Source organism: Oncorhynchus mykiss, chromosome Y (genome assembly GCF_013265735.2).
Source record: "Oncorhynchus mykiss isolate Arlee chromosome Y, USDA_OmykA_1.1, whole genome shotgun sequence".
Classification (NCBI taxonomy): Eukaryota; Metazoa; Chordata; class Actinopteri; order Salmoniformes; family Salmonidae; genus Oncorhynchus; species Oncorhynchus mykiss.
Genome location: NC_048593.1, coordinates 20118500 through 20138955, shown reverse-complemented (window position 1 = coordinate 20138955; position 20456 = coordinate 20118500). Strand labels below are relative to the sequence as shown.

The following is a 20456-nucleotide window of genomic DNA, read 5'->3' as shown; positions in this document are numbered from 1 at the left end:
TCCTTTTGGTTGCATTCATTTATTTGAGTTGCCTGATCTTACAGTATCCAGACTTAACTTCAAGTTAGGTTGTGCCCCTTTGCTTTTCTGCACCCACCCAAACTGTTTTGGTTTTGTGACATATTACCAGAGCGCCCTAGCCAGTGGTTTCGATCCGAAACCAATGTGTACTTTACTGTTTTTCCCCACACCTGACCTCAGAATTTTAACCATTCAAATTTGAAAAGGAATTTCAATAAATGATAGCAGGGGTTCCAAACCAGGAGTTCTTGGACCCCTAGGGGGTACTTAACTCATGAGACCATAGGCCTACTGGTAAAATGCACAAGGGGGTACTCCGGGCAGAACAAAATTCAGTTGGTGGTACAGTAACCGAGAAAGGTTGGGAACATTGAATTATAGTTTGGAAATGGGATACTGCAGATACAATCCATTTTAATTCCACGTTCTGAGAACAAGACAATCCACTGCATCTAAACTGTGTCTCGTTTCATGAGCAGTGTTTGAAGACAGTGCATTGCACATGCTGCCTTTTACTCCTGTTAAGCCACTTGGTCTGTGCCTCGTCTTTCCACAATATGTAAAATACAGGAGCTTGTTTACTATATTGATGGTAAACTCGTTTTTCTTGCCATTAAGTTACAACCCTTAGTGATGTCGTTTCCTCACTTGTCAGCTCAGGATATGGGAAAGTAGGTCAATAAAATGGATAATGATCATTAAGATGTACCGTAGATACGAACGAGTCCCATATCTTTGGCTTAGTTTCAACCAAATGGGTGTCAAAGTAGGAATGATAGCAGGTAATGTTGTATTACCGTCACTGAAGGTTGAAGGAAATATTCTACTTAAGTCACGCGATTGTATATCATGAAACCACACATGGTTAAGTTTGTGTTCTGCACTAATATTATACTTGGAAGTATTGCCCCCATATCTGGCAATGTGGGACTACTACATGTGACTTTGTCCCTAAAGAAGAGCATGTTAGAGGATGTCTTGGGTACTCCTCCTCCGCGTGCCTCAGACACCATCTCACTCTGCCTTCTGATGCTCCGAGCAATAGCACAACTGGTTCAGATGCCTGGGTGGGGAACCGCTTACTGTGGAGTATGTTATGCTCTCAAGTAGTCTATCAAAACGCCAACACTATAGGCTTGAGAAACAACAGCAAACTAGAAAGTTCCAAGCAAAAAACAACAACTTCAGTTGAGTGCCAAGGTTTGTTTTATTATAAAAAATAAAATACAAATGACCCCTAGAGTACACAGCAGACCCCCACTAAACCAAAGCATTCAAATGTACCACACATTTCAGTGCATTCCTCTATTTGTTTGGCTTGTTCTGATAATGAAAGGGGTATGCGCTTCTGGACAACCGCTTCCTTTTCAAGCGTGGGTATTTGTGCTGTTTTGGAAAAGTCTTCCCACGCGAATCAACATCCGCTTGACATTATCCAACTATGGTTGAGGGAGAAATGCAAGAAACATCTGGGTTACAAGTGGGTAACAGAGCATCCTTGATTATGGGGCGAGTACATTGTTGCCTTAGTGTTGTATAATTCAAGTGCAACCCACCCCTAAGTGAGACCATGTAAAAATTAAAAATATTCCGGGCTAGCTGAGGTGTCGTCACTCTGCCATCTAGCATTGGGTTATATTGGCTTCCATACAGGTCGCTATCTATATCAAAAGGTTGGGCAATCGAGGAGAAAAAGGCCAGACCTTATTACTATTTAGTCATTGAAAATGCCTCAAATACCAAAAACAGACAGACGTGCTGCGGTTTACAAAGACACCCAATGCGCCATGACAGGGCAACACACAAGGGATGGACCAGTGGCAAAAGTACCCACAGAGCAAACAGAATAAATGTTAGTCTGAGGAAAGATTAAAATGGCATTAATCCCACAAAAAGCATTCAAAACACTACTTTAACCAAAACAGATGTACCCCCCCATAATAATAAAAGCAAGAGTAATATACTTAACAAATTAGAATGAGAGCAAAACATTCCATCCACTATATCACTAAAGATGAACAGAAAGGTGAAGAATTTACTAGAAGGGCTTCATCTTTTCTCCCCTCCCCACACACACCAAGAGGTAACATGAAGATACACATTTACTTTTAAAGCATACACGCAAATGACATAGTAGCAATAATAACCATGAATAATAACCATGAATTTTTGTTTTATATATATATATATATTTTTTTTTAAACAAAGACATTACACATACCAACTGAGGTACAGTGTGACAGAAATATTGCTTGTACTGGCAACTACAGACAGGAGTTATTGCAGCATACATCAGTGGGTTTATGTTTTTGCATAGCCTAGTCAGGTACAGTATATTACAGAGGCGTGTGTCGCTGAAATGAAGAGGAACACTTCGGGTGAAAGGAGGATGATATTCTACAATGACAGAGATTTGGCCTAGTGAGCAAGGTAAATTAAACTTGAGCTGACAACTGATGGCACTGGTGCCAATAGTAGATTTCTGATCAGTGTCAAATACAGATGTCCATAAAAAACAGCATGTTTGCTATTCATGACAATAGGACAGTATGCATATGTAAGTGAGACGTCACATGTGGGTTTGAGTACAGTAATTGTTTGGTACTGGCAAACAATCTCAAAATATAAATTGTGCACTGTGCCTGCAGTACATGCGTGGGCAAGAACCCTGCCTCAAAAATGACCAACATTGGTGAGGGTTACCACGCACTCTCTGTGACCATGTTTGGGCCCCCTGGAGGGGGAGGGGTTCCTCATGATTCAGAGGTTTATGCAACGAGCCATGACTCAAGCCACCCCCCCCCCCCAAAAAAAAAAATCATCACACCTGGGGATAGTTACCTCACCAGGGACCATATACCCAACCTGCCACTGGACCTAGCTTGTGCCCTCTTTGCTGGTATACCAGAGAGGCCATGTGGACCAGGTGGGGGGCTTGAGAGGAAAAGAGAGAGATACAAGCTTCTGAACATTGAAAACAAAAGAAAAGATCAATATAATTGTTTTTTTTTTTTTTTTTTTACAAATAGCCTATTATTTACTACAGAAAAGATGTCCAAACAATTATGTTCAGATATTACCATGTCTGCAACTGTAGGCAAAGCGGAAAATTACAGAACAGATGAATGGAAGGATGTTTGTCCATGATTGACTGATAGCCCTTTATCTAGGTAAACACGTGAAAGCCAAATAAGTTTGTTTGGCAATTATCTTGCCCAGTAAGCAATGGGACTGAATCCATGGGTCCCCATTATCCTCATTTCAAAAACAAGAAAACACCTTTTCAATTTCTATTACCTTCATCTATACTGCATCAAAATGAATGCACTTCAGCCTCTACATTTGTAGTTGAGAGATTTTCCCCAACCATTACAAAAAAACATATGAATCACAAGAAAACAAAACAAGCATTCATGTACATTTTTTTTCTCCCATTTACTAATTCAACATGCTTTCAGGTCATTTCAAATATCAAACTAATGTCCATCATATCCTTTAAACTTTTTTTTTTTTTTTTTTTTTCTAAGCAAAATAGGGGTACCTAAGAAGAAAATTCTACATGACCACAGATAACGGAATTTCTCATATGTTTTCTGACTAAATAAATGTTGCCTATTCTACAGGCCACAATTTCTGCAACATATAGGAGTCATGATCTTGTCTTGTGGTTTCACTCTGAGTTTACCACATCCTAGAACAACAAGTTGAGCTGACCAATACATGTCAGACGTTTACACTTCAGACTCCATTTGTATAAAGGACGACTCTGGACTACCAGGGGGGGGGGAAAAAGACATGCTCAAACATTTTTTCCATCTTCAAAAAGCATAGGTCTGAAATATAACCACCTACTCATCAAATACAGAAGCCTAAAACACATCTAGTCTACCTGTACCCAACTTCAACTGACCGCAGTAAGGCATTTCCCTATGCCTCAGAATGACCTCTAAACGGAGCCTGTTCATAGGCCTTCTGCAGCTCGATCCTCATGTCTGTTCCCTAGCAACCTACCAAGGCAGCTTAAGGTGTCTTATCAAAAACATGTCCTAATGTGAGAATGAGAACAGGAGTGTGTGTGCATGACTATGCTCTACGACTTCTAAAACGTTACTTCTACAGCATCAAGGCTTCACACTGTTGAAGACAGACAACTTAGATGTAGAAACTTACATTTGAGCCAGTTTGCTACAGCAGGAAAATAATCATGCAGCAACAGGAAATGTGAAAATATAATTCATGGACATTTTTGTAGGGGTTGATACAATCATGTCTGAAATTTCAAAGTGAAAATGACATAACTGCAGAATCCTTTTTAAGTCTCAAATACACGAGGGGGAAAAACAAAAAGTACCATTGCTCTTTATTAAGCTTTACGTATCTGCCTCAAGGCCTTTTTCCCCCCCAGAGCTTTTGTATTTTTAATTTGCACCCTTCTGTAGACATTGCTCCACTCCACCCAGTCCGATGCATCGAAAGGGGTTGGAGTCGAGGGAAAATAAACGTGTCACCAAATATATCAATGTGCATTTCATAAGTATTCTATTAAAGTTTATAGTACAAAAGAAGGCCTTAAGGCTGATATATAAAGCTTAACAAAGAGCAGTGATACTAGCCAGAGCAGTGATACTAGCCAGAGCAGTGATACTAGCCAGAGCAGTGATACTAGCCAGAGCAGTGATACTAGCCAGAGCAGTGATACTAGCCAGCGCAGTGATACTAGCCAGCGCAGTGATACTAGCCAGCGCAGTGATACTAGCCAGAGCAGTGATACTAGCCAGAGCAGTGATACTAGCCAGAGCAGTGATACTAGCCAGAGCAGTGATACTAGCCAGAGCAGTGATACTAGCCAGCGCAGTGATACTAGCCAGCGCAGTGATACTAGCCAGAGAGCAGTGATACTAGCCAGAGAGCAGTGATACTAGCCAGCGCAGTGATACTAGCCAGAGCAGTGATACTAGCCAGAGCAGTGATACTAGCCAGAGCAGTGATACTAGCCAGCGCAGTGATACTAGCCAGAGCAGTGATACTAGCCAGCGCAGTGATACTAGCCAGAGCAGTGATACTAGCCAGAGCAGTGATACTAGCCAGAGCAGTGATACTAGCCAGAGCAGTGATACTAGCCAGCGCAGTGATACTAGCCAGCGCAGTGATACTAGCCAGAGCAGTGATACTAGCCAGCGCAGTGATACTAGCCAGAGCAGTGATACTAGCCAGCGCAGTGATACTAGCCAGAGCAGTGATACTAGCCAGAGCAGTGATACTAGCCAGCGCAGTGATACTAGCCAGAGCAGTGATACTAGCCAGAGCAGTGATACTAGCCAGAGCAGTGATACTAGCCAGAGCAGTGATACTAGCCAGAGCAGTGATACTAGCCAGCGCAGTGATACTAGCCAGCGCAGTGATACTAGCCAGCGCAGTGATACTAGCCAGAGCAGTGATACTAGCCAGCGCAGTGATACTAGCCAGAGCAGTGATACTAGCCAGAGCAGTGATACTAGCCAGAGCAGTGATACTAGCCAGCGCAGTGATACTAGCCAGAGCAGTGATACTAGCCAGAGCAGTGATACTAGCCAGAGCAGTGATACTAGCCAGAGCAGTGATACTAGCCAGAGCAGTGATACTAGCCAGAGCAGTGATACTAGCCAGAGCAGTGATACTAGCCAGAGCAGTGATACTAGCCAGCGCAGTGATACTAGCCAGCGCAGTGATACTAGCCAGAGCAGTGATACTAGCCAGAGCAGTGATACTAGCCAGAGCAGTGATACTAGCCAGCGCAGTGATACTAGCCAGAGCAGTGATACTAGCCAGCGCAGTGATACTAGCCAGCGCAGTGATACTAGCCAGAGCAGTGATACTAGCCAGAGCAGTGATACTAGCCAGAGCAGTGATACTAGCCAGCGCAGTGATACTAGCCAGCGCAGTGATACTAGACAGAGCAGTGTGCAGTTTTCTTATTTTTCCTCAACCGTTACCATGCACCTGCAACAAAGACACCTCAGATGTTTGAGTGCCTTTTGAATTTTAAAATCTCAAATGCAACACGTTTTACATTTCCTGAATTGCAGGAAAGTTCTCCTGCAACAGAGTGATCAAATTAAGATCCTACATATTTATGGATAGATATTCAGAATACATCTGTGTCAATTTCCTTTTTCATTAGATGTTAATCAACAGTGCATCAGTCCATAACCTAATTGATCAGTGCTGTATGAAGGCAAATCAATACCCTAAATAATAAAACATCACTGCCATTTAAAGCAGCTGGACTTGTGTGGTGCTTCTTCGTCAAGGTGGAACTGCACAGTAAGATCACATGCACTCCACACCCGATTCTACAACTCCGCGACGCACAACACTGAGGTACATGCAGTTTATCTGTGTGCAGCTATGCTAACACTACACACACAGCAAAGCCACCCCCACTGAATGGAAAATACTACCACAAATCTCTAGCATTGCTCCTACAGGGTTCACACCACCGCAAGCCAAGGGTGTATGCAACAGCACACTGCAGGCCCCGTGCAGTCATAACATAATGAAACTAGGTACAGGGTGTCTATACTTAAAACCTTGATTCACTCAGTCCAAGCCCCACACGACCAGGAGACTCGTGATGAAGCTGCGTCACTATCAGGCTCTGGCTGATGCTGGATCAAAACAGCAAACGCCGATTCATCAGTGCCAGCTTGGGGCCAATGGCCTAGGAGTGTGTCGCTATATGTTGCAGACACAACGAATCAGAACACACTACCTACACACAGACAAAAACAAATGACTCATGCCTTCCATGCAATATCCTAGTGCATTGTTTATAAAAGTGGTCTAAAGCCTGGTGAGTTGAGTGCATTACACCAGGGGCCAGGGCACTTTGTGGCTACCCTAAATAAGACTACTCCTCTACACATCCTATAAAACACACAATACACCCACAGCAGCACCTTGGTAGAGCTGTGTTGCTATTAATGTGGGTAATAGTGGCCTCAGCCAAAGCTGGTTTTAGAAAGAAGTAATACAATGACAAGAAAATGATAAAGGAGCAAAGTACTAGAGAGCTGAACCTTCAGTATCCCTGGTAATATCACTGCCGGGCTGGGGGACACACAGTCGACCACCGCAAGGCTTTTTATAGACACCAAGTTGCAGGCACAGCGATGGGATAATGTCACAGCTTACAGTCTTGAGTTCACTTGGCCACAGACAGAACTTGGCCGCACATCAAAACGTCTGTTCCAGTCCATTCAATACATTTCAGTCTGGCCAAGTGTTGACCGGAGTACTGGTGGAGTCACGAGGGATGGGAAGCGGGGGGATTCAGGGGGAGGAGTCTGATGTTACTGGGACATAGTCCAGAGATGGAGAGCCTATAAGAGACAGGCACAGCTTCACTTCCCCTTCCCAGCCTCTTCTCTAGATGCAAATAGCCCTGCCGTCACTTCTCGAAGAAACCAGGCACAGGCTAAGATGACTCAGGGGTGACATCACTTTGCAGCTGTCTCCTAGATTACACAGTACACACCCTTACAAAAACAAAACAAGTTCCTTTTGTCACAGTCCGTACACCTTGTTCAGTCCCCTCAGGTCAGGATTGTGTCTTGAAGCATTATTTTCCTGTTTTGACCCTTATGTGCTGGGGCCTAGAGGCCTGTGGGTTGGTGACTGTTGCGGTATACTGTCCTGTCCCCACGCGGGGGAAATGTTAGAAGGACCAGAAGAAAATGTCCAGGCCAGACAGTGGGGGTGGGTAGATGTAGTCAATTCTGTGCCAGCGTCAACACCTCTTCTTACCACCTGGTGGTCTCTAGAGGTTTTAGCCCCTCCCCCATCCAGGAAGACTTAACATTATTCCTCATCATCCCCATGTTAAGAACTAAACAAAGCAGAGGGACCATGGGTATTAAACAATTAAGTCATTAGCCACATGAAAAAATCATATTTCTCAAATAAGAGCTTTTCTTTTTGTCATCTTCATTATATGGATCATAACTGAGAAGGATGTTAAACAACAGGACAACCTGGTTAATTTGGTGAGTTATTGTGGGGCATTCATTTGCTGGTGGTGTCGGAGTTATTGTTATGATGACAATGACAAGAGCTCTCCTGGGTCTCCCTCCCTAAAGCACAGATCGGGCAGCAACAGCAGCCTCTGGGATGGTAGGTGGTGGAGCTCAGACCAGGCGGTCTCCGGTGCTGGTGGTCTGACCCTGAGGTTGGGGCTCAGGGGTTCTCGCTTTATGTCTGAGGGTGTGGTGGTTATCAGAGGCAGAGCAGCAGTCCCCCGTGACCCCCTGACACACCAGCTCCTCGTCCTCCTCCGGCCCAGAGCCCTCATCTAGTTGGCAAACACACACCTCAATCCCTGAATCGCCTGTCACGTGCCTGCGCCGGGTCAGCAGCTCCTCCAATGGGCCTTCAGGGTCCACCTCCACTGGTCGCTCTGATTGGCTGGGCACAGACGCGGCTTCTTGGTCTGATGACAAATTGGCGGTCTGCTCCTCTCTTGGCACGTCCTCTGTTGAGGGCTCCAGCATCAAGACCACTTCTGATTGGATGGAGGGCAGCATGATGGCAGTGGTGGTCTCTGGGGGAATCTCGGAGTAAGGCGGAGGGGGAGTCGGGGGATGACCCACCACCTCCTCATAGTCAGGAAGCTTGCAGTCTGTCCAGAACCCTTGGTGTAAATAAACAAACACACAGGAGTCAACCATCTTAACCCTTTACACTCATACCCATATACGGTTTGAAAATTGCAGATTTGGGCACCAATACCGCCTGAATTGGAATGAAGTGGCTGTACAGTAATATGCTATAAATGACGTCAGAGCTCAGGCTCTGTGCTTCACGGCGCTGTATAGGTTGACTGACCGCCGTTCTGAAACTTGAGCACATGACAAGTTGCCCCCATCCCTCCTGCAAATTGGGCAACTTCTGCAAAAAATGTTGTTGTCTGAGGGAAAAGCTGTAAATTAAAAGGACACTATTTTGAAAGATGAAACGTCGATTATAATAAATACCGTTTCGAAATCATACAATCAAGCCAAACAGTCCAAATGCGAACCTCACATTTCCATATCATATACCGTGTCAACGTCTCTGATCACTATGTTTGATGTACAAGATGACATGGGGTCATACCCTGGGTTGTTCTGAACAGAATGAGTCCGTTTGTCTATTGTGAAGAAACTGTGCAGCAGAACATGCACGACTCATTTCTATGCGTAACAAAATTACGATCCGTTTCTCTGAATTGCCCTGTCAAAGCCTGACACTAAGATCGTATTTTAGAACTTAGCTTGTAGTGTTTTCGGTATACCAAAACTTCTGTACTTTTTCGATAGTAGAACATGAAAAATGGTTCGGTACTAGATTTATTTATTTTTTCCGGTACTTCTGTCAAACGTGTCAAGCCTGTATCAGCGCAGCCAACCTCTTATTATAGTGCGCACCGTGCCTGCTCCACTTCATTGCTAGCCTGCACTGGGAGTCTGGGGTGCATCATGTTAGCTCCCTGCTCATGCTCCACAGAAGTTAACACGCTTGAATAATGTGACACAGCATGTAGAAACTTAATTACTGTTGGCAAAACAATGTCCATACAGGCTACAACCCTTTACAATGGACAAAGATACCGGTAGTTTCCAGCTTTGTAGGCTAACTTTCCTTGCTAGCTAGCTGACGGCTAAAAAGCAATTCATTACCATAGTACTTTGTCTTAATATGCAAACCATAATGCAAAATATGCTGATTGCCACCAAAAACATCATTCATTCACTTATTCGGTCTCTCTCACAAAGATGACCTATTGCCTCAGAGAACTGACTGTGCTCCGACAGGTCACCCCCCTCTTGCCTCGCGAATTACATCATTGCTAGCTAAAGGCAGCACACAGTTTTATAAAAGAAGCCACGTCTAGGCAAATGTTGTTGATCAGTACAGCTTGTCAACTGTAGCCCCATGAAATCAGCCAAAACAAGCTCAATACCTCAATGCATGCACACTCCTATTGAATAGAAATTCATCTGTATTGTGGATAGGCCTAGGCTACATCTTGATGTACCTAGTTTATCAATAGAGATTAACCATTCAAATAAATTATTCCCATTACGTCGTTAGATTGGTAAAAATTCAAATTGACTGTATAATTGATTCATTAAGGCATGCACAGACGTCTCAAAAATGTCGACATAATTAAGTGCAACTGCAATGATTTTAAACTCAAAAGATGCACAACGATTGAACAGAGCTGTAGCTGACTTAATCGGTCTGGATCAAGTGCCATTCCGTGGCTTTGGCTAATATGCCTTTTTTTTGCTGTGGTATCGTTTTGGTATTAGGAATTATGATGCTATCGAGTATTGCGACACTAAACCGAGTATCCAAGTAAAAATTTGGATATTGTGACAACCCTATAAACTTGTCATGTTGGTAACAGAAGAAGCTTTCAAATGATGCTCACCTGACCTGATTGTGATTTATAAAAACAAATGGGCCATTTTTGGATTACGTAAAAAGTAATTGTGTGATGGCGGGGATGCAGTATTCTAAACAACTAGAAGTGTGCTTGCTGTAGTTCAACGGCACAGCTAGGACAGCAAAAAAGATATAACTTTAGTTGAAGACTCTTCTTTGAGTCAAAAAGTGCATTGAAATTACCTAGGAACTGTTCACACTTTGGAGAGGTGTGGCCACATGGAGACACCAGTTAATCCTCTCACTCAAATCCTTGTCATTTTTTTGTCTGTTGCAGCCACCCCACTTTTTCCAGGAATATTTTTATCACTTTACTGAATGTATCCAGAGTATTTTCAGATTTCATTATCAACAAATGCAGCAAAAAAAACAAAAAAACAGTGAATATTAAAATGCACATTAAATCAACAGTATCATGTTTGGATTCAGTCTGTTTTCAGATGATATGTTGTGTCCTCAACTTTGGTCTAATCATTTTCCCGTAATCTCCAAACTGTTCCCTTTCAAATGCTACCATGCTTATGCATTTAATATTTATTTTGTAAGAAACATTTAAATTTAGCCCTAAACATTTAGGCCAATTCCCACAAGTGTAAAGGGTTAACACGGTCTAGATAGGGTTATCTGGTGTTGAACTAAATAACTAATTGTCAGGCATGGTTCTGAATCTGCTAAGAACCATCTCCAAGCCACTAGGCCTAATTACTCTAAACAGTTGACTCAGGGACAAGTGGTAAAGTCATTTCAGGGATGTAATAGGTGCAGATGGGGGGGGGGCGGGGGGGGGGGGGGTCATGCAATAAGTAGCCAGTTGGGGCTGAGAGACTCACTCAGGTTGAGGGGTGGAGGGGAAATGAAGGCGCTAGAAGCACCCTGGTAGGCCATAAGGCTGATTTCGCGCTGGCGCTGCTCCTGCTGCAGCCGCATCTTGACCCGGCGGTGACGGTAGGCACAGCAGCAACTCAGCATTATGATGAGGGTCCACACCAGCCAGAACCCTGCAAAAAAATAATGTAGATACATTCAATCAACCCATTTTGGCCAATGCTAATTTGTTTCAGCGCCATTGATTTCAGCATTACTACATATTTATTTGTCAAATTGGAGTGACTCAATGAAAGTGACAAATTCAGAGATTCCCATAATGAAGAACATATCATGTAAAAATCAGAGGAAAATAAATATCAGAAAGAGGGACAGTGGTGCTAGAAAGGCAAGGATAGAAGAGGACACTCAGAACATACACCACAGCTCGTAGTAGTAGGTGCAGCACTCCGTCTCACCGCAGCAGTACCCCATCTCACACCGGTATTGCTCATTGTTCACTCCAAAACAGAACTCCTTACCCTAAAACACAAACACACAGGCATGCTATTCAGTGACATCTCTCTCACACACACACACAACTGGGAGAAAATCTCAGGATTATGCAAACATGCTCAGCTGTTTGACAAAGTTACATTGGCATTTACTGCACAAAACACTAACAAGCAAGCCTGCAAAGTCACAGACCCACTTTCACTGTGGATGAACATTCAAATAGCATTCAATGCGTTAAATCAAATGAGAAAATAGTGCATTCTGAAAGTATTCAGACCCCTTCCATTTTTCCACATTACGGCCTTATGCTAAAATTGATTCATTCAAATCCTCAATCCACACACAATACTGTATCACATCCGGCCGTGATTGGGAGTCCCATAGCGAAGTGCACAATTGGCCCAGCGTCGCCCGGGTTTGGCCATCATTGTAAATAATAATTTGTCCTTAACTGACTTGCCTAGTTAAATTTTAAAAAATTAATAAATGTGAAAACAGGTTTAGACATTTTGGCAAATAAAATACATTAAATCGGAAATACCTCATTTACATAAGTATTCAGACCCTTTGCTATGAGACTCGAAATTGAGCTCAGGCGCATCCTGTTTCCATTGATCATCCTTTTTCTACAACTTGGGAGTCCACCAGAAGTAAATTAAATTGATTGGACATGATTTGAAAAGGCACACACCTGTCTATACAAGGTTCCACAGTTCACAGTGCATGTAGCACTCCACCAATCAGGCCTTTATGGTAGAGTGGCCAGACGGAAACCACTCCTTAGTAAAAATGCACGACAGCCTGCTTGGAGTTTGCCAAAAGGCACCTAAAGGACTCTGACCATGAGAAACAATTCTCTGGTCTGATGAAACCAAGATTGAACTCGTCGGCCTGACTGCCAAGCGTCGCGTCTGGAGGAAACACGGCACTATCCACACGGTGAAGCATGGTGGTGGCAGCGTCATGCTGTGGGGATGTTTTTCAGCGGCAGGGACTGAGAGACTAGTCAGGATCGAGGGAAAGATGAACCTCAAAGTACAGAGATCCTTGATGAAAACCTGCTCCAGAGCACTCAGTACCTCAGACTGGGACGGAATTTCACCTTTCAACAGGACAACGACCCTAAGCACACAGCCAAAACACAGAAGTGGCTTCGGGACAAGTCTCTGAATGTCCTTGAAATGGCCCAACCAGAGCCCGGACTTGAAACCGATCGAACATCTCTGAAGATCTCTGGAGCTCTCTCTTAAAATAGCTGTGTAGCGACGCTCCCAATCAAACCTGACAGAACTTGAGAGGATCTGCAGAGAAGAATGGGAGAAACTCCCCAAATACAGGTGTGCCAAGCTTGTAGCGTCATACCAAGAATACAGTGAGGCTGTAATCACTGCCAAAGGTGCTTCAACAAAGTACTGAGTAAAGGGTCTGACGACTTATGAAAATGTGATTTTAATTTTCTTTTTGATAAATTTGCAAACATTTCGAAACCTGTTTTTGTTTTGTCATTATGGGGTAATGTGTAGATTGGCGAGGGGGGGGGGGGGGGGGGGGAAATAATTGTATTAATTTTAGAATAAGGCTGTACACGTAACAAAATGTGAGAAAAGTCATGGGGTCTGAACACTTTCTGAATGCACTATAGGTGTTGCATTGACAGGTAAGTGACATCCCCTGATTATACAAACATATCATAGAAGCTGCCAAATGCACTCAAGTTGTTTTAACTAAGTCTAGCAGAGTAGCATTTTAACCAGGTACTGTGATAGGCTAAATAAAACTGGTTTGTGGCCAGTAGCTAGCTAAGTTACAGCAAGCTATATACATTGCTACCAACAAATACATAAAAGGAAAAATGCAGTTACTTAGCTAGAAAGCTAGCTAGCTCACCAGTCATTTTGCGTGCTGTGTTTACTGGTGGTAGCTAACAGCCAGCTATCGAAGTGACTTGTTGTATACTTCAAAATAGTAAATTGTCCAGTAGCTACAGATAAAATCTCACTATGTCTACAAAATATTATGCTTGCAAACATTAGCTAGCTAGTTTAGTGGACCGCCACATTAAATTTGTTTTCAGTTTGGATATTCGAAGTTTGCTCGTCAATACCTCGCCCACTGAAGGTCCTAGGAAGACGAGTGATATAAGTAGAATCAGATAACGGTAGAGAGCAAGGGTAAACCTTTTTCCAAATCCACCCCATTTTTCAAGAAGTGACTTTGTTGGTTTAAAAAAAAAAAAAAGGGGGGGAATATTATACATTCGAGGCTAAAGGACCATCTTAAAAGTGCCATCAGCAGAACCTGGTGATTACAGGATTTAATCAATTAAAGCTGCAATAATGTTCTTTTTGGAGAACTGAAAAATCACATAGAAAAGTGAGTTATAGATCTGTCATTCTCATTGAAAGCAAGCCTAAGAAGCGGTAGATCTGTTAAGTGCGCTATTTCTATGCTTCCCGTTGTTTTTTCCCCGTCTCACTTTTGTACACCAGCTTCAAACAGTTGGAAATACAATATTTGTTGTTGTGAAATATATATTTTCCATAGCAGATTAGATGGCACAATTATTCTCAACACTATACTTACTTGTGGTTACAAACTGAAATGACTGTAGGCAAACTATTAGATTTCTGCATAGTGCACCTTAATGCCAACTTTGTCCCCCCCACAACAATTATATTTTAATACTTTATTTTGAAGGTGTTATGTAAAAATGACAAGATCATAAATCGACCTATGATCTTCAGTTTTTCCCCTAGGATATTTTTCAGCAGCGGTGGGAAAGGTAGGGGTGGGTTCTTTGCTGGGGGAGATTTTTAAAAGAACGACTGACAAGGTCACTTCTTGTGACTTAAAAAACATCAACATTCTACTCTCAAAATGTCTTTTACGTTGACACCATCTGAAATAACTGATGCGCACCATTAGCAATGTAGGGAGATGAGGCACAAGCGATGGCTGTACGCTCATGGCTCTCATTTTCGCCACTGCTCACCAGTTTCTACAAATATACGTTGTAACTTGCCATTTTTTATTAAGTTAGGTCTAACATTCAATACCTTCCTATCCATTTGAGCGGTGTGTTCCTTTACCTCTCATGAAAAGTACACCTTTAGTTTTTTTCCCAAAATAATTGCCCTTAAATGTTATACATATTTAATCCTATCACAATTATGGTAATTTTTTTAATTTTTAGGTAATTTTTTTAATTTTACCCCTTTTTCTCCCCAATTTCGTGGTATCCAATTGTTGTAGTAGCTACTATCTTGTCTCATTGCTACAACTCCCGTACGGGCTCGGGAGAGACGAAGGCTGAATGTCATGCGTCCTCCGATACACAACCCAACCAGCCGTACTGCTTCTTAACACAGCGCGCATCCAACCCGGAAGCCAGCCGCACCAATGTGTCGGAGGCTACACCGTGCACCTGGCAACCTTGGCTAGTGCGCACTGCGCCCGGCCCGCCACAGGAGTCGCTGGTGCACGATGAGACAAGGAGATCCCTACCGGCCAATCCCTCCCTAACCCGGACGACGCTAGGCCAATTGTGCGTCGCCCCACGGACTTCCCGGTCGCGGCCGGTTACGACAGAGCCTGGGCGCGAACCCAGGGACTCTGATGGCACAGCTGGCGCTGCAGTACAGCGCCCTTAACCACTGCGAATTATGGTTATTTGTTCACGTACAGATCTTTTTTTTATTTTTTATAATTTCTTATCCAAATGACATACAGTGCCTTCGGAAAGTATTTAGACCCCTTGACATTTTCCACATTAGTTATGTTAGAGCCTTATTCTAAAATGTATTAATTTGTTTTTCCCCCACATCTACACACAATACCCCATAATGACAAAGCAAAAAAAAAAGTTACATTTAGCTAATTACAAATAAACTGAAATGTCATTTACATAAGTATTCAGACCCAGCATGATGCTACCATCACCCTGCTTCACCATAGGGATGGTGCCAGGTTTCCTCCAGACATGACGCTTGGCATTCAGGCCAAAGAGTTCAATCTTGGTTTCATCAGACCAGATCATCTTGTTTCTCATGGTCATGGTCTTTAGGTGCCTTTTGGCAAACTCCAAGCGGGCTATAATGTGCCTTTTACTGAGGAGTGGCTTCCATCTGGCCATTCTACCATAAAGGCCTGATTGGTAGAGTGCTGCAGAGATGGTTGTGCTTCTGGAAGGTTCTCCCATCTCCACAGAGGAACTCCGGAGCTCTGTCAGATTGACCATCGGGTTCTTGGTCAACTCATTAACCAAGGCCCTTCTCCCCGATTGCCCAGTTTGGCCAGGGGGCCAGCTCTAGGAAGAGTCTTGGTGGTTCCAAACCTCTTCCATTTAAGAATGGTGGAGGCCACTGTGTTCTTGGGGACCTTCAATGCTGCAGAAATGTTTGGTACCCTTCCCCAGATCTGGGCCACGACACAACCCTGTCTCAGATCTCTATGGACAATTCCTTCGACTTCATGGCTTGGTTTTTGCTCCGACATGCACTGTCAACTGTGGGACCTTATATAGACATTTGTGTGCCTTTCCAAATCCTCTCCAATCAATTGAATTTATCACAGGTGGACTCCAATCAAGTTGTAGAAACATCAATGATGATCAATGGAAACACTGGAACTCAATTCTGAGTCTCATAGCAAAAGGGTCTGAATGTAAATGTATTATTTAATAAATGGGCAAAAAAAATCTAAAAATCAGTTTTTGCTTTGTCATTATGGGGTACCATTTGTAGATTGCGGAGGAAAAACATATTTAATCCCTTTTAAAATAAGGCTGTAACAAAATGTGGAAAAAGTCAAGGGGTCAGAATACTTTACTAAGGCACTGTACCTGTAAAACCACTTGATGTTAAGTCACAGACCTCCCTCTTTCATAGTACACCCATTAGAATTTCATGAATATTTACAATGTTTTCTCCTTTTTTCAATAACTCACTGTCCACGAGCTATAACCTGTCTTAGGTACACCTTTTACTTTTTTCCAAATTTCTCCATTTTTAAAAAAAAAACAGATATTTATACTATTACAGCTGTGGTTATTTGTTCACGTACAGATCAACATTTCTGTAGCTCTATATGAAGATGGTTTTGAAATCTGAAGCGGAAAAATATTTTAAATATTGCACATATTTAACATCATGTATATACCACTAGGTGGAGCCATTGACCACAATACCTCTTACCCTGTGGACCTACTTGTATTGACAGACACCTCTCACTGGCACCACCAGCTGATTGTCTTCCCTAATCCCCATGTACTTGTCCATTCCGTCTGTCATTGTTTTGATGAAGGCCGAAATGTAAATATTTTATTAGTAGTTTAAATAAAATAATTATTTTTTAGCGTTCAACAAGTGTTAGTTGCATAGGGTGGAGAGTTGATTGAATGAGCTATAATTACTTGTCAGAGGAATGATTACAAACATTATGGTATTGTCCAAATGGGGAATTTAGCCAAGACACCGGGGTAGGAACCTATTCTCTCACAAGAAGTAGGCCTACCATGTTAAGCTATTCAATAACCAGAGCCAAGATACCCATTTCTTGCCCCTTCTGAAAAACGACATCTTCCACAGGAATGTCATTGGCACAACACCTAAAACATATGCACTTGTGGAGATCAAAGCTTGTGGAGACTGGTATCAGCAGTTTGAAACTTCCACCTAGCCATTAAGAGGGCAAGTTGGAGGGACTGACCTAACGTCAAGTGGTTTAACACATAGGTCATTTGGATAAGAAACTATTGAAAATTAAATCTGTATGAGAACAAATAACCACAGCTATAACAGGATAAATAGCTTTTTAAAAATTAAGGAAAATAATTTTGGAAAAATTAAGTGTACCTTTCATATGAAAAGTAAAGGAACCCACCACACTTGTCTGTAGATCATATGGGTATTAACATTTAGAACTATCACAATAAAAAAAAATGCACATACATTTTTTTTAAATATTTAAAAAAAAATAAAAAATCTCAGGAAAGTGGTAAAATCATTAATACAGCATGGATGGGGGGTTAAATATAACACTCGTAGTAACTAAAAGGTAATCTCAACAAAATATTGGGCCTTCAGCTACTGAAGGCCCGATGCAGTGTGTATAATCTTTATATTAGGTCTAATTCTCCTGAATTGGAACACAATGTATATGTTTTTACTTTCACGCAATCACCGGTATTGTACTTTTACTAAGGTCGCCTACACCACCCGAGCGCAAGAAAATAGCATATTTTCTCCTTTACCCCCTCTTAAAGAAAACTCTCGGTAAAAAACTGTGTGAACCTTCTTCTCTACCATCATCATCCTAGGAACAAATGAGCAAATTCAAAATATCGAAAGCAAAAAAAGGTATACTGCGGTGCTCTACCGGACAAAATAACCGAACGTTAGGGTAGCTAGCTATTGTTGGTTTATCAACTAATTGTACCAATAGTTTAAAAACTTCGGATAATATCGTAAGTATTTGAAGCTATAAACATAGTAGCTATAAATATATCAACAAACACACGATTTGCCCAAACTGACGTCACCCAAAGTTGGAGTTGCTAGCGAGCCATGCCCAAGTTCCTTTGTGGGGAAACAAAAAGGCACAATAGAAGGCCTACTTCCAGCTGCGATCCACGGGCTTGGTTAAAAGAACTTACCGCGCTATGAACGCAAACTGCAGCTTACCTGTACCAAACAGGTCCCGGTGCAAAGCAGACCTACAATGGATCCCAGTGTTTTCTGTGGCATCTTTCTGGGTTGTTGGCCAACAACACGACGGGAATCATATAGCAGGTGATCCACAACTTGTGAAATGAACAGCTAATTCAAACCGTTACGTACATGACATGTTTTGTCTCTGTCGGAAGGCGTTCAGTGACTCAAATCTCAACCAGAAACAGAGATGTTGCACTAGCCACTGGATGGCGGTGTTGTCATACAACTGGAGAAGTATTTTTGTGCAACTTGTAAAGTGGCACTCCTGTCTCCTTTTCACCCCATTTAACATCGGATTTACTTAAAAGGTGTGTGTAACAAAATGAACAGCTCAATAGGTGGTCCATGACATATATATCATGACATATTGGAAAAAGGCAAATGACATTACGACTTCCCATCAAACCAACTCCTTCAATGCCCTACTTCACATGTCCAACTCATTCCACAGAGGGCCAAGTGTGTGTGTTTTTTTCTCCCCCTTGTACTTGATTGATGAATTAAGGTCACAAATTAGTAAGGAACTCACCTGGTTTTCTAGGCCTTAATTTAAATGGAAAAACCGAAAACCTGCAGACACTCTGCTCACCATGGAATGCGTTTGACAACCCTGCCCAAATCCTTGAAGTTTTCAATTGTCAAAAAAAAAACTAAACAATTTTGCTTAAAACATATTTGTTTACCCTTTAATGTGTGTACTTTACTGTAATATCAGTTTTCAAAAGGACAAATAAAACACTTATTGGAGGACATAATACACTGCTCAAAAAAATAAAGGGAACACTAAAATAACACATCCTAGCTCTGAATGAATGAAATATTCGTATTAAATACTTTTTTCTTTACATAGTTGAATGTGCTGACAACAAAATCACACAAAAAGGATCAATGGAAATCAAATTTATCAACCTATGGAGGTCTGGATTAAAGTGGAAAACCACACTACAGGCTGATCCAACTTTGATGTAATGTCCTTAAAACAAGTCAAAATGAGGCTCAGTAGTGTGTGTGGCCTCCATGTGCCTGTATGACCTCCCTACAACGCCTGGGCATGCTCCTGATGAGGTGGCGGATGGTCTCCTGAGGGATCTCCTCCCAGACCTGGACTAAAGCATCCGCCAACTCCTGGACAGTCTGTGGTGCAACATGGCGGTGGATGGAGCGAGACTTGATGTCCCAGATGTGCTCAATTGGATTCAGGTCTGGGGAACGGGCGGGCCAGTCCATAGCATCAATGCCTTCCTCTTGCAGGAACTGCTGGCACACTCCAGCCACATGAGGTCTAGCATTGTCTTGCATTAGGAGGAACCCAGGGCCAACCGCACCAGCATATGGTCTCACAAGGGGTCTGAGGAGCTCATCTCGGTACCTAATTGGCAGTCAGGCTACCTCTGGCGAGCACATAGAGGGCTGTGCGTCCCCCCAAAGAAATGCCACCCCACACCATGACTGACCCACCGCCAAACCGGTCATGCTGGAGGATGTTGCAGGCAGCAGAACGTTCTCCACGGCATCTCCAGACTGTCATGTCTGTCACATGTGCTCAGTGTGAACCTGCTTTCATATGTGAAAAGCACAGGGCGCCAGTGGCGAATTTGCAAATCTTGGTGTTCTCTGGCAAATGCCAAACGTCCTGCACAGTGTTGGGCTGTAAGCACAACCCCCACCTGTGGACGTCGGGCCCTCATACCACCCTCATGGAGTCTGTTTCTGACCGTTTGAGCAGACACATGCACATTTGTGGCCTGCTAGAGGTCATTTTGCAGTGCTCCTCCTGCTCCTCCTTGCACAAAGGCGGAAGTAGCGGTCCTGCTGCTGGGTTGTTGCTCTCCTACGGCCTCCTCCACATCTCCTGATGCACTGGCCTGTCTCCTGGTAGCGCCTCAATGCTCTGGACACTACACTGACAGACACAGCAAACCTTCTTGCCACAGCTCG

The 20456-nt window shown here is 42.9% G+C and overlaps 1 protein-coding gene across 2 annotated transcripts; it reads right to left on the bottom strand.

Moving 5' to 3' along the window:
* Positions 1-7574: 7574 nt before the first annotated feature.
* On the bottom strand, positions 7575-18941 carry wbp1 (WW domain binding protein 1). 2 transcript variants are annotated; one of them, XM_021590897.2, is made up of 4 exons: positions 18489-18941; positions 11772-11835; positions 11319-11486; positions 7575-8689 (listed from the first exon to the last, which is right to left on the bottom strand). In XM_021590897.2, exons 1-4 carry the CDS (start codon positions 18549-18551, stop codon positions 8187-8189), a joined length of 798 nt encoding a protein of 265 aa, XP_021446572.2. In that variant the 5' UTR covers positions 18552-18941; the 3' UTR covers positions 7575-8186. The 2 variants fall into 2 exon arrangements, with proteins under 2 accessions (XP_021446572.2, XP_021446571.2); XM_021590896.2 differs by having other exon boundaries at positions 11733-11835; positions 18489-18934.
* Positions 18942-20456: the final 1515 nt, after the last annotated feature.

What these genes read in the sequence shown, in the direction of transcription:
- wbp1 (XM_021590896.2), bottom strand. Translation starts at nt 18,551, where the DNA reads ATGCCACAGAAAACACTGGGATCCATTGTAGGTCTGCTTTGCACCGGG. An exon ending in CTACTACTACGAGCTGTGGT is followed by an intron (nt 11,487 to 11,732) that starts GTATGTTCTGAG and finishes ATTTTTTTGCAG; the next exon opens with GGTTCTGGCTGGTGTGGACC. An exon ending in CCCTCCACCCCTCAACCTGA is followed by an intron (nt 8,690 to 11,318) that starts GTGAGTCTCTCA and finishes ATTTACACCAAG; the next exon opens with GGTTCTGGACAGACTGCAAG.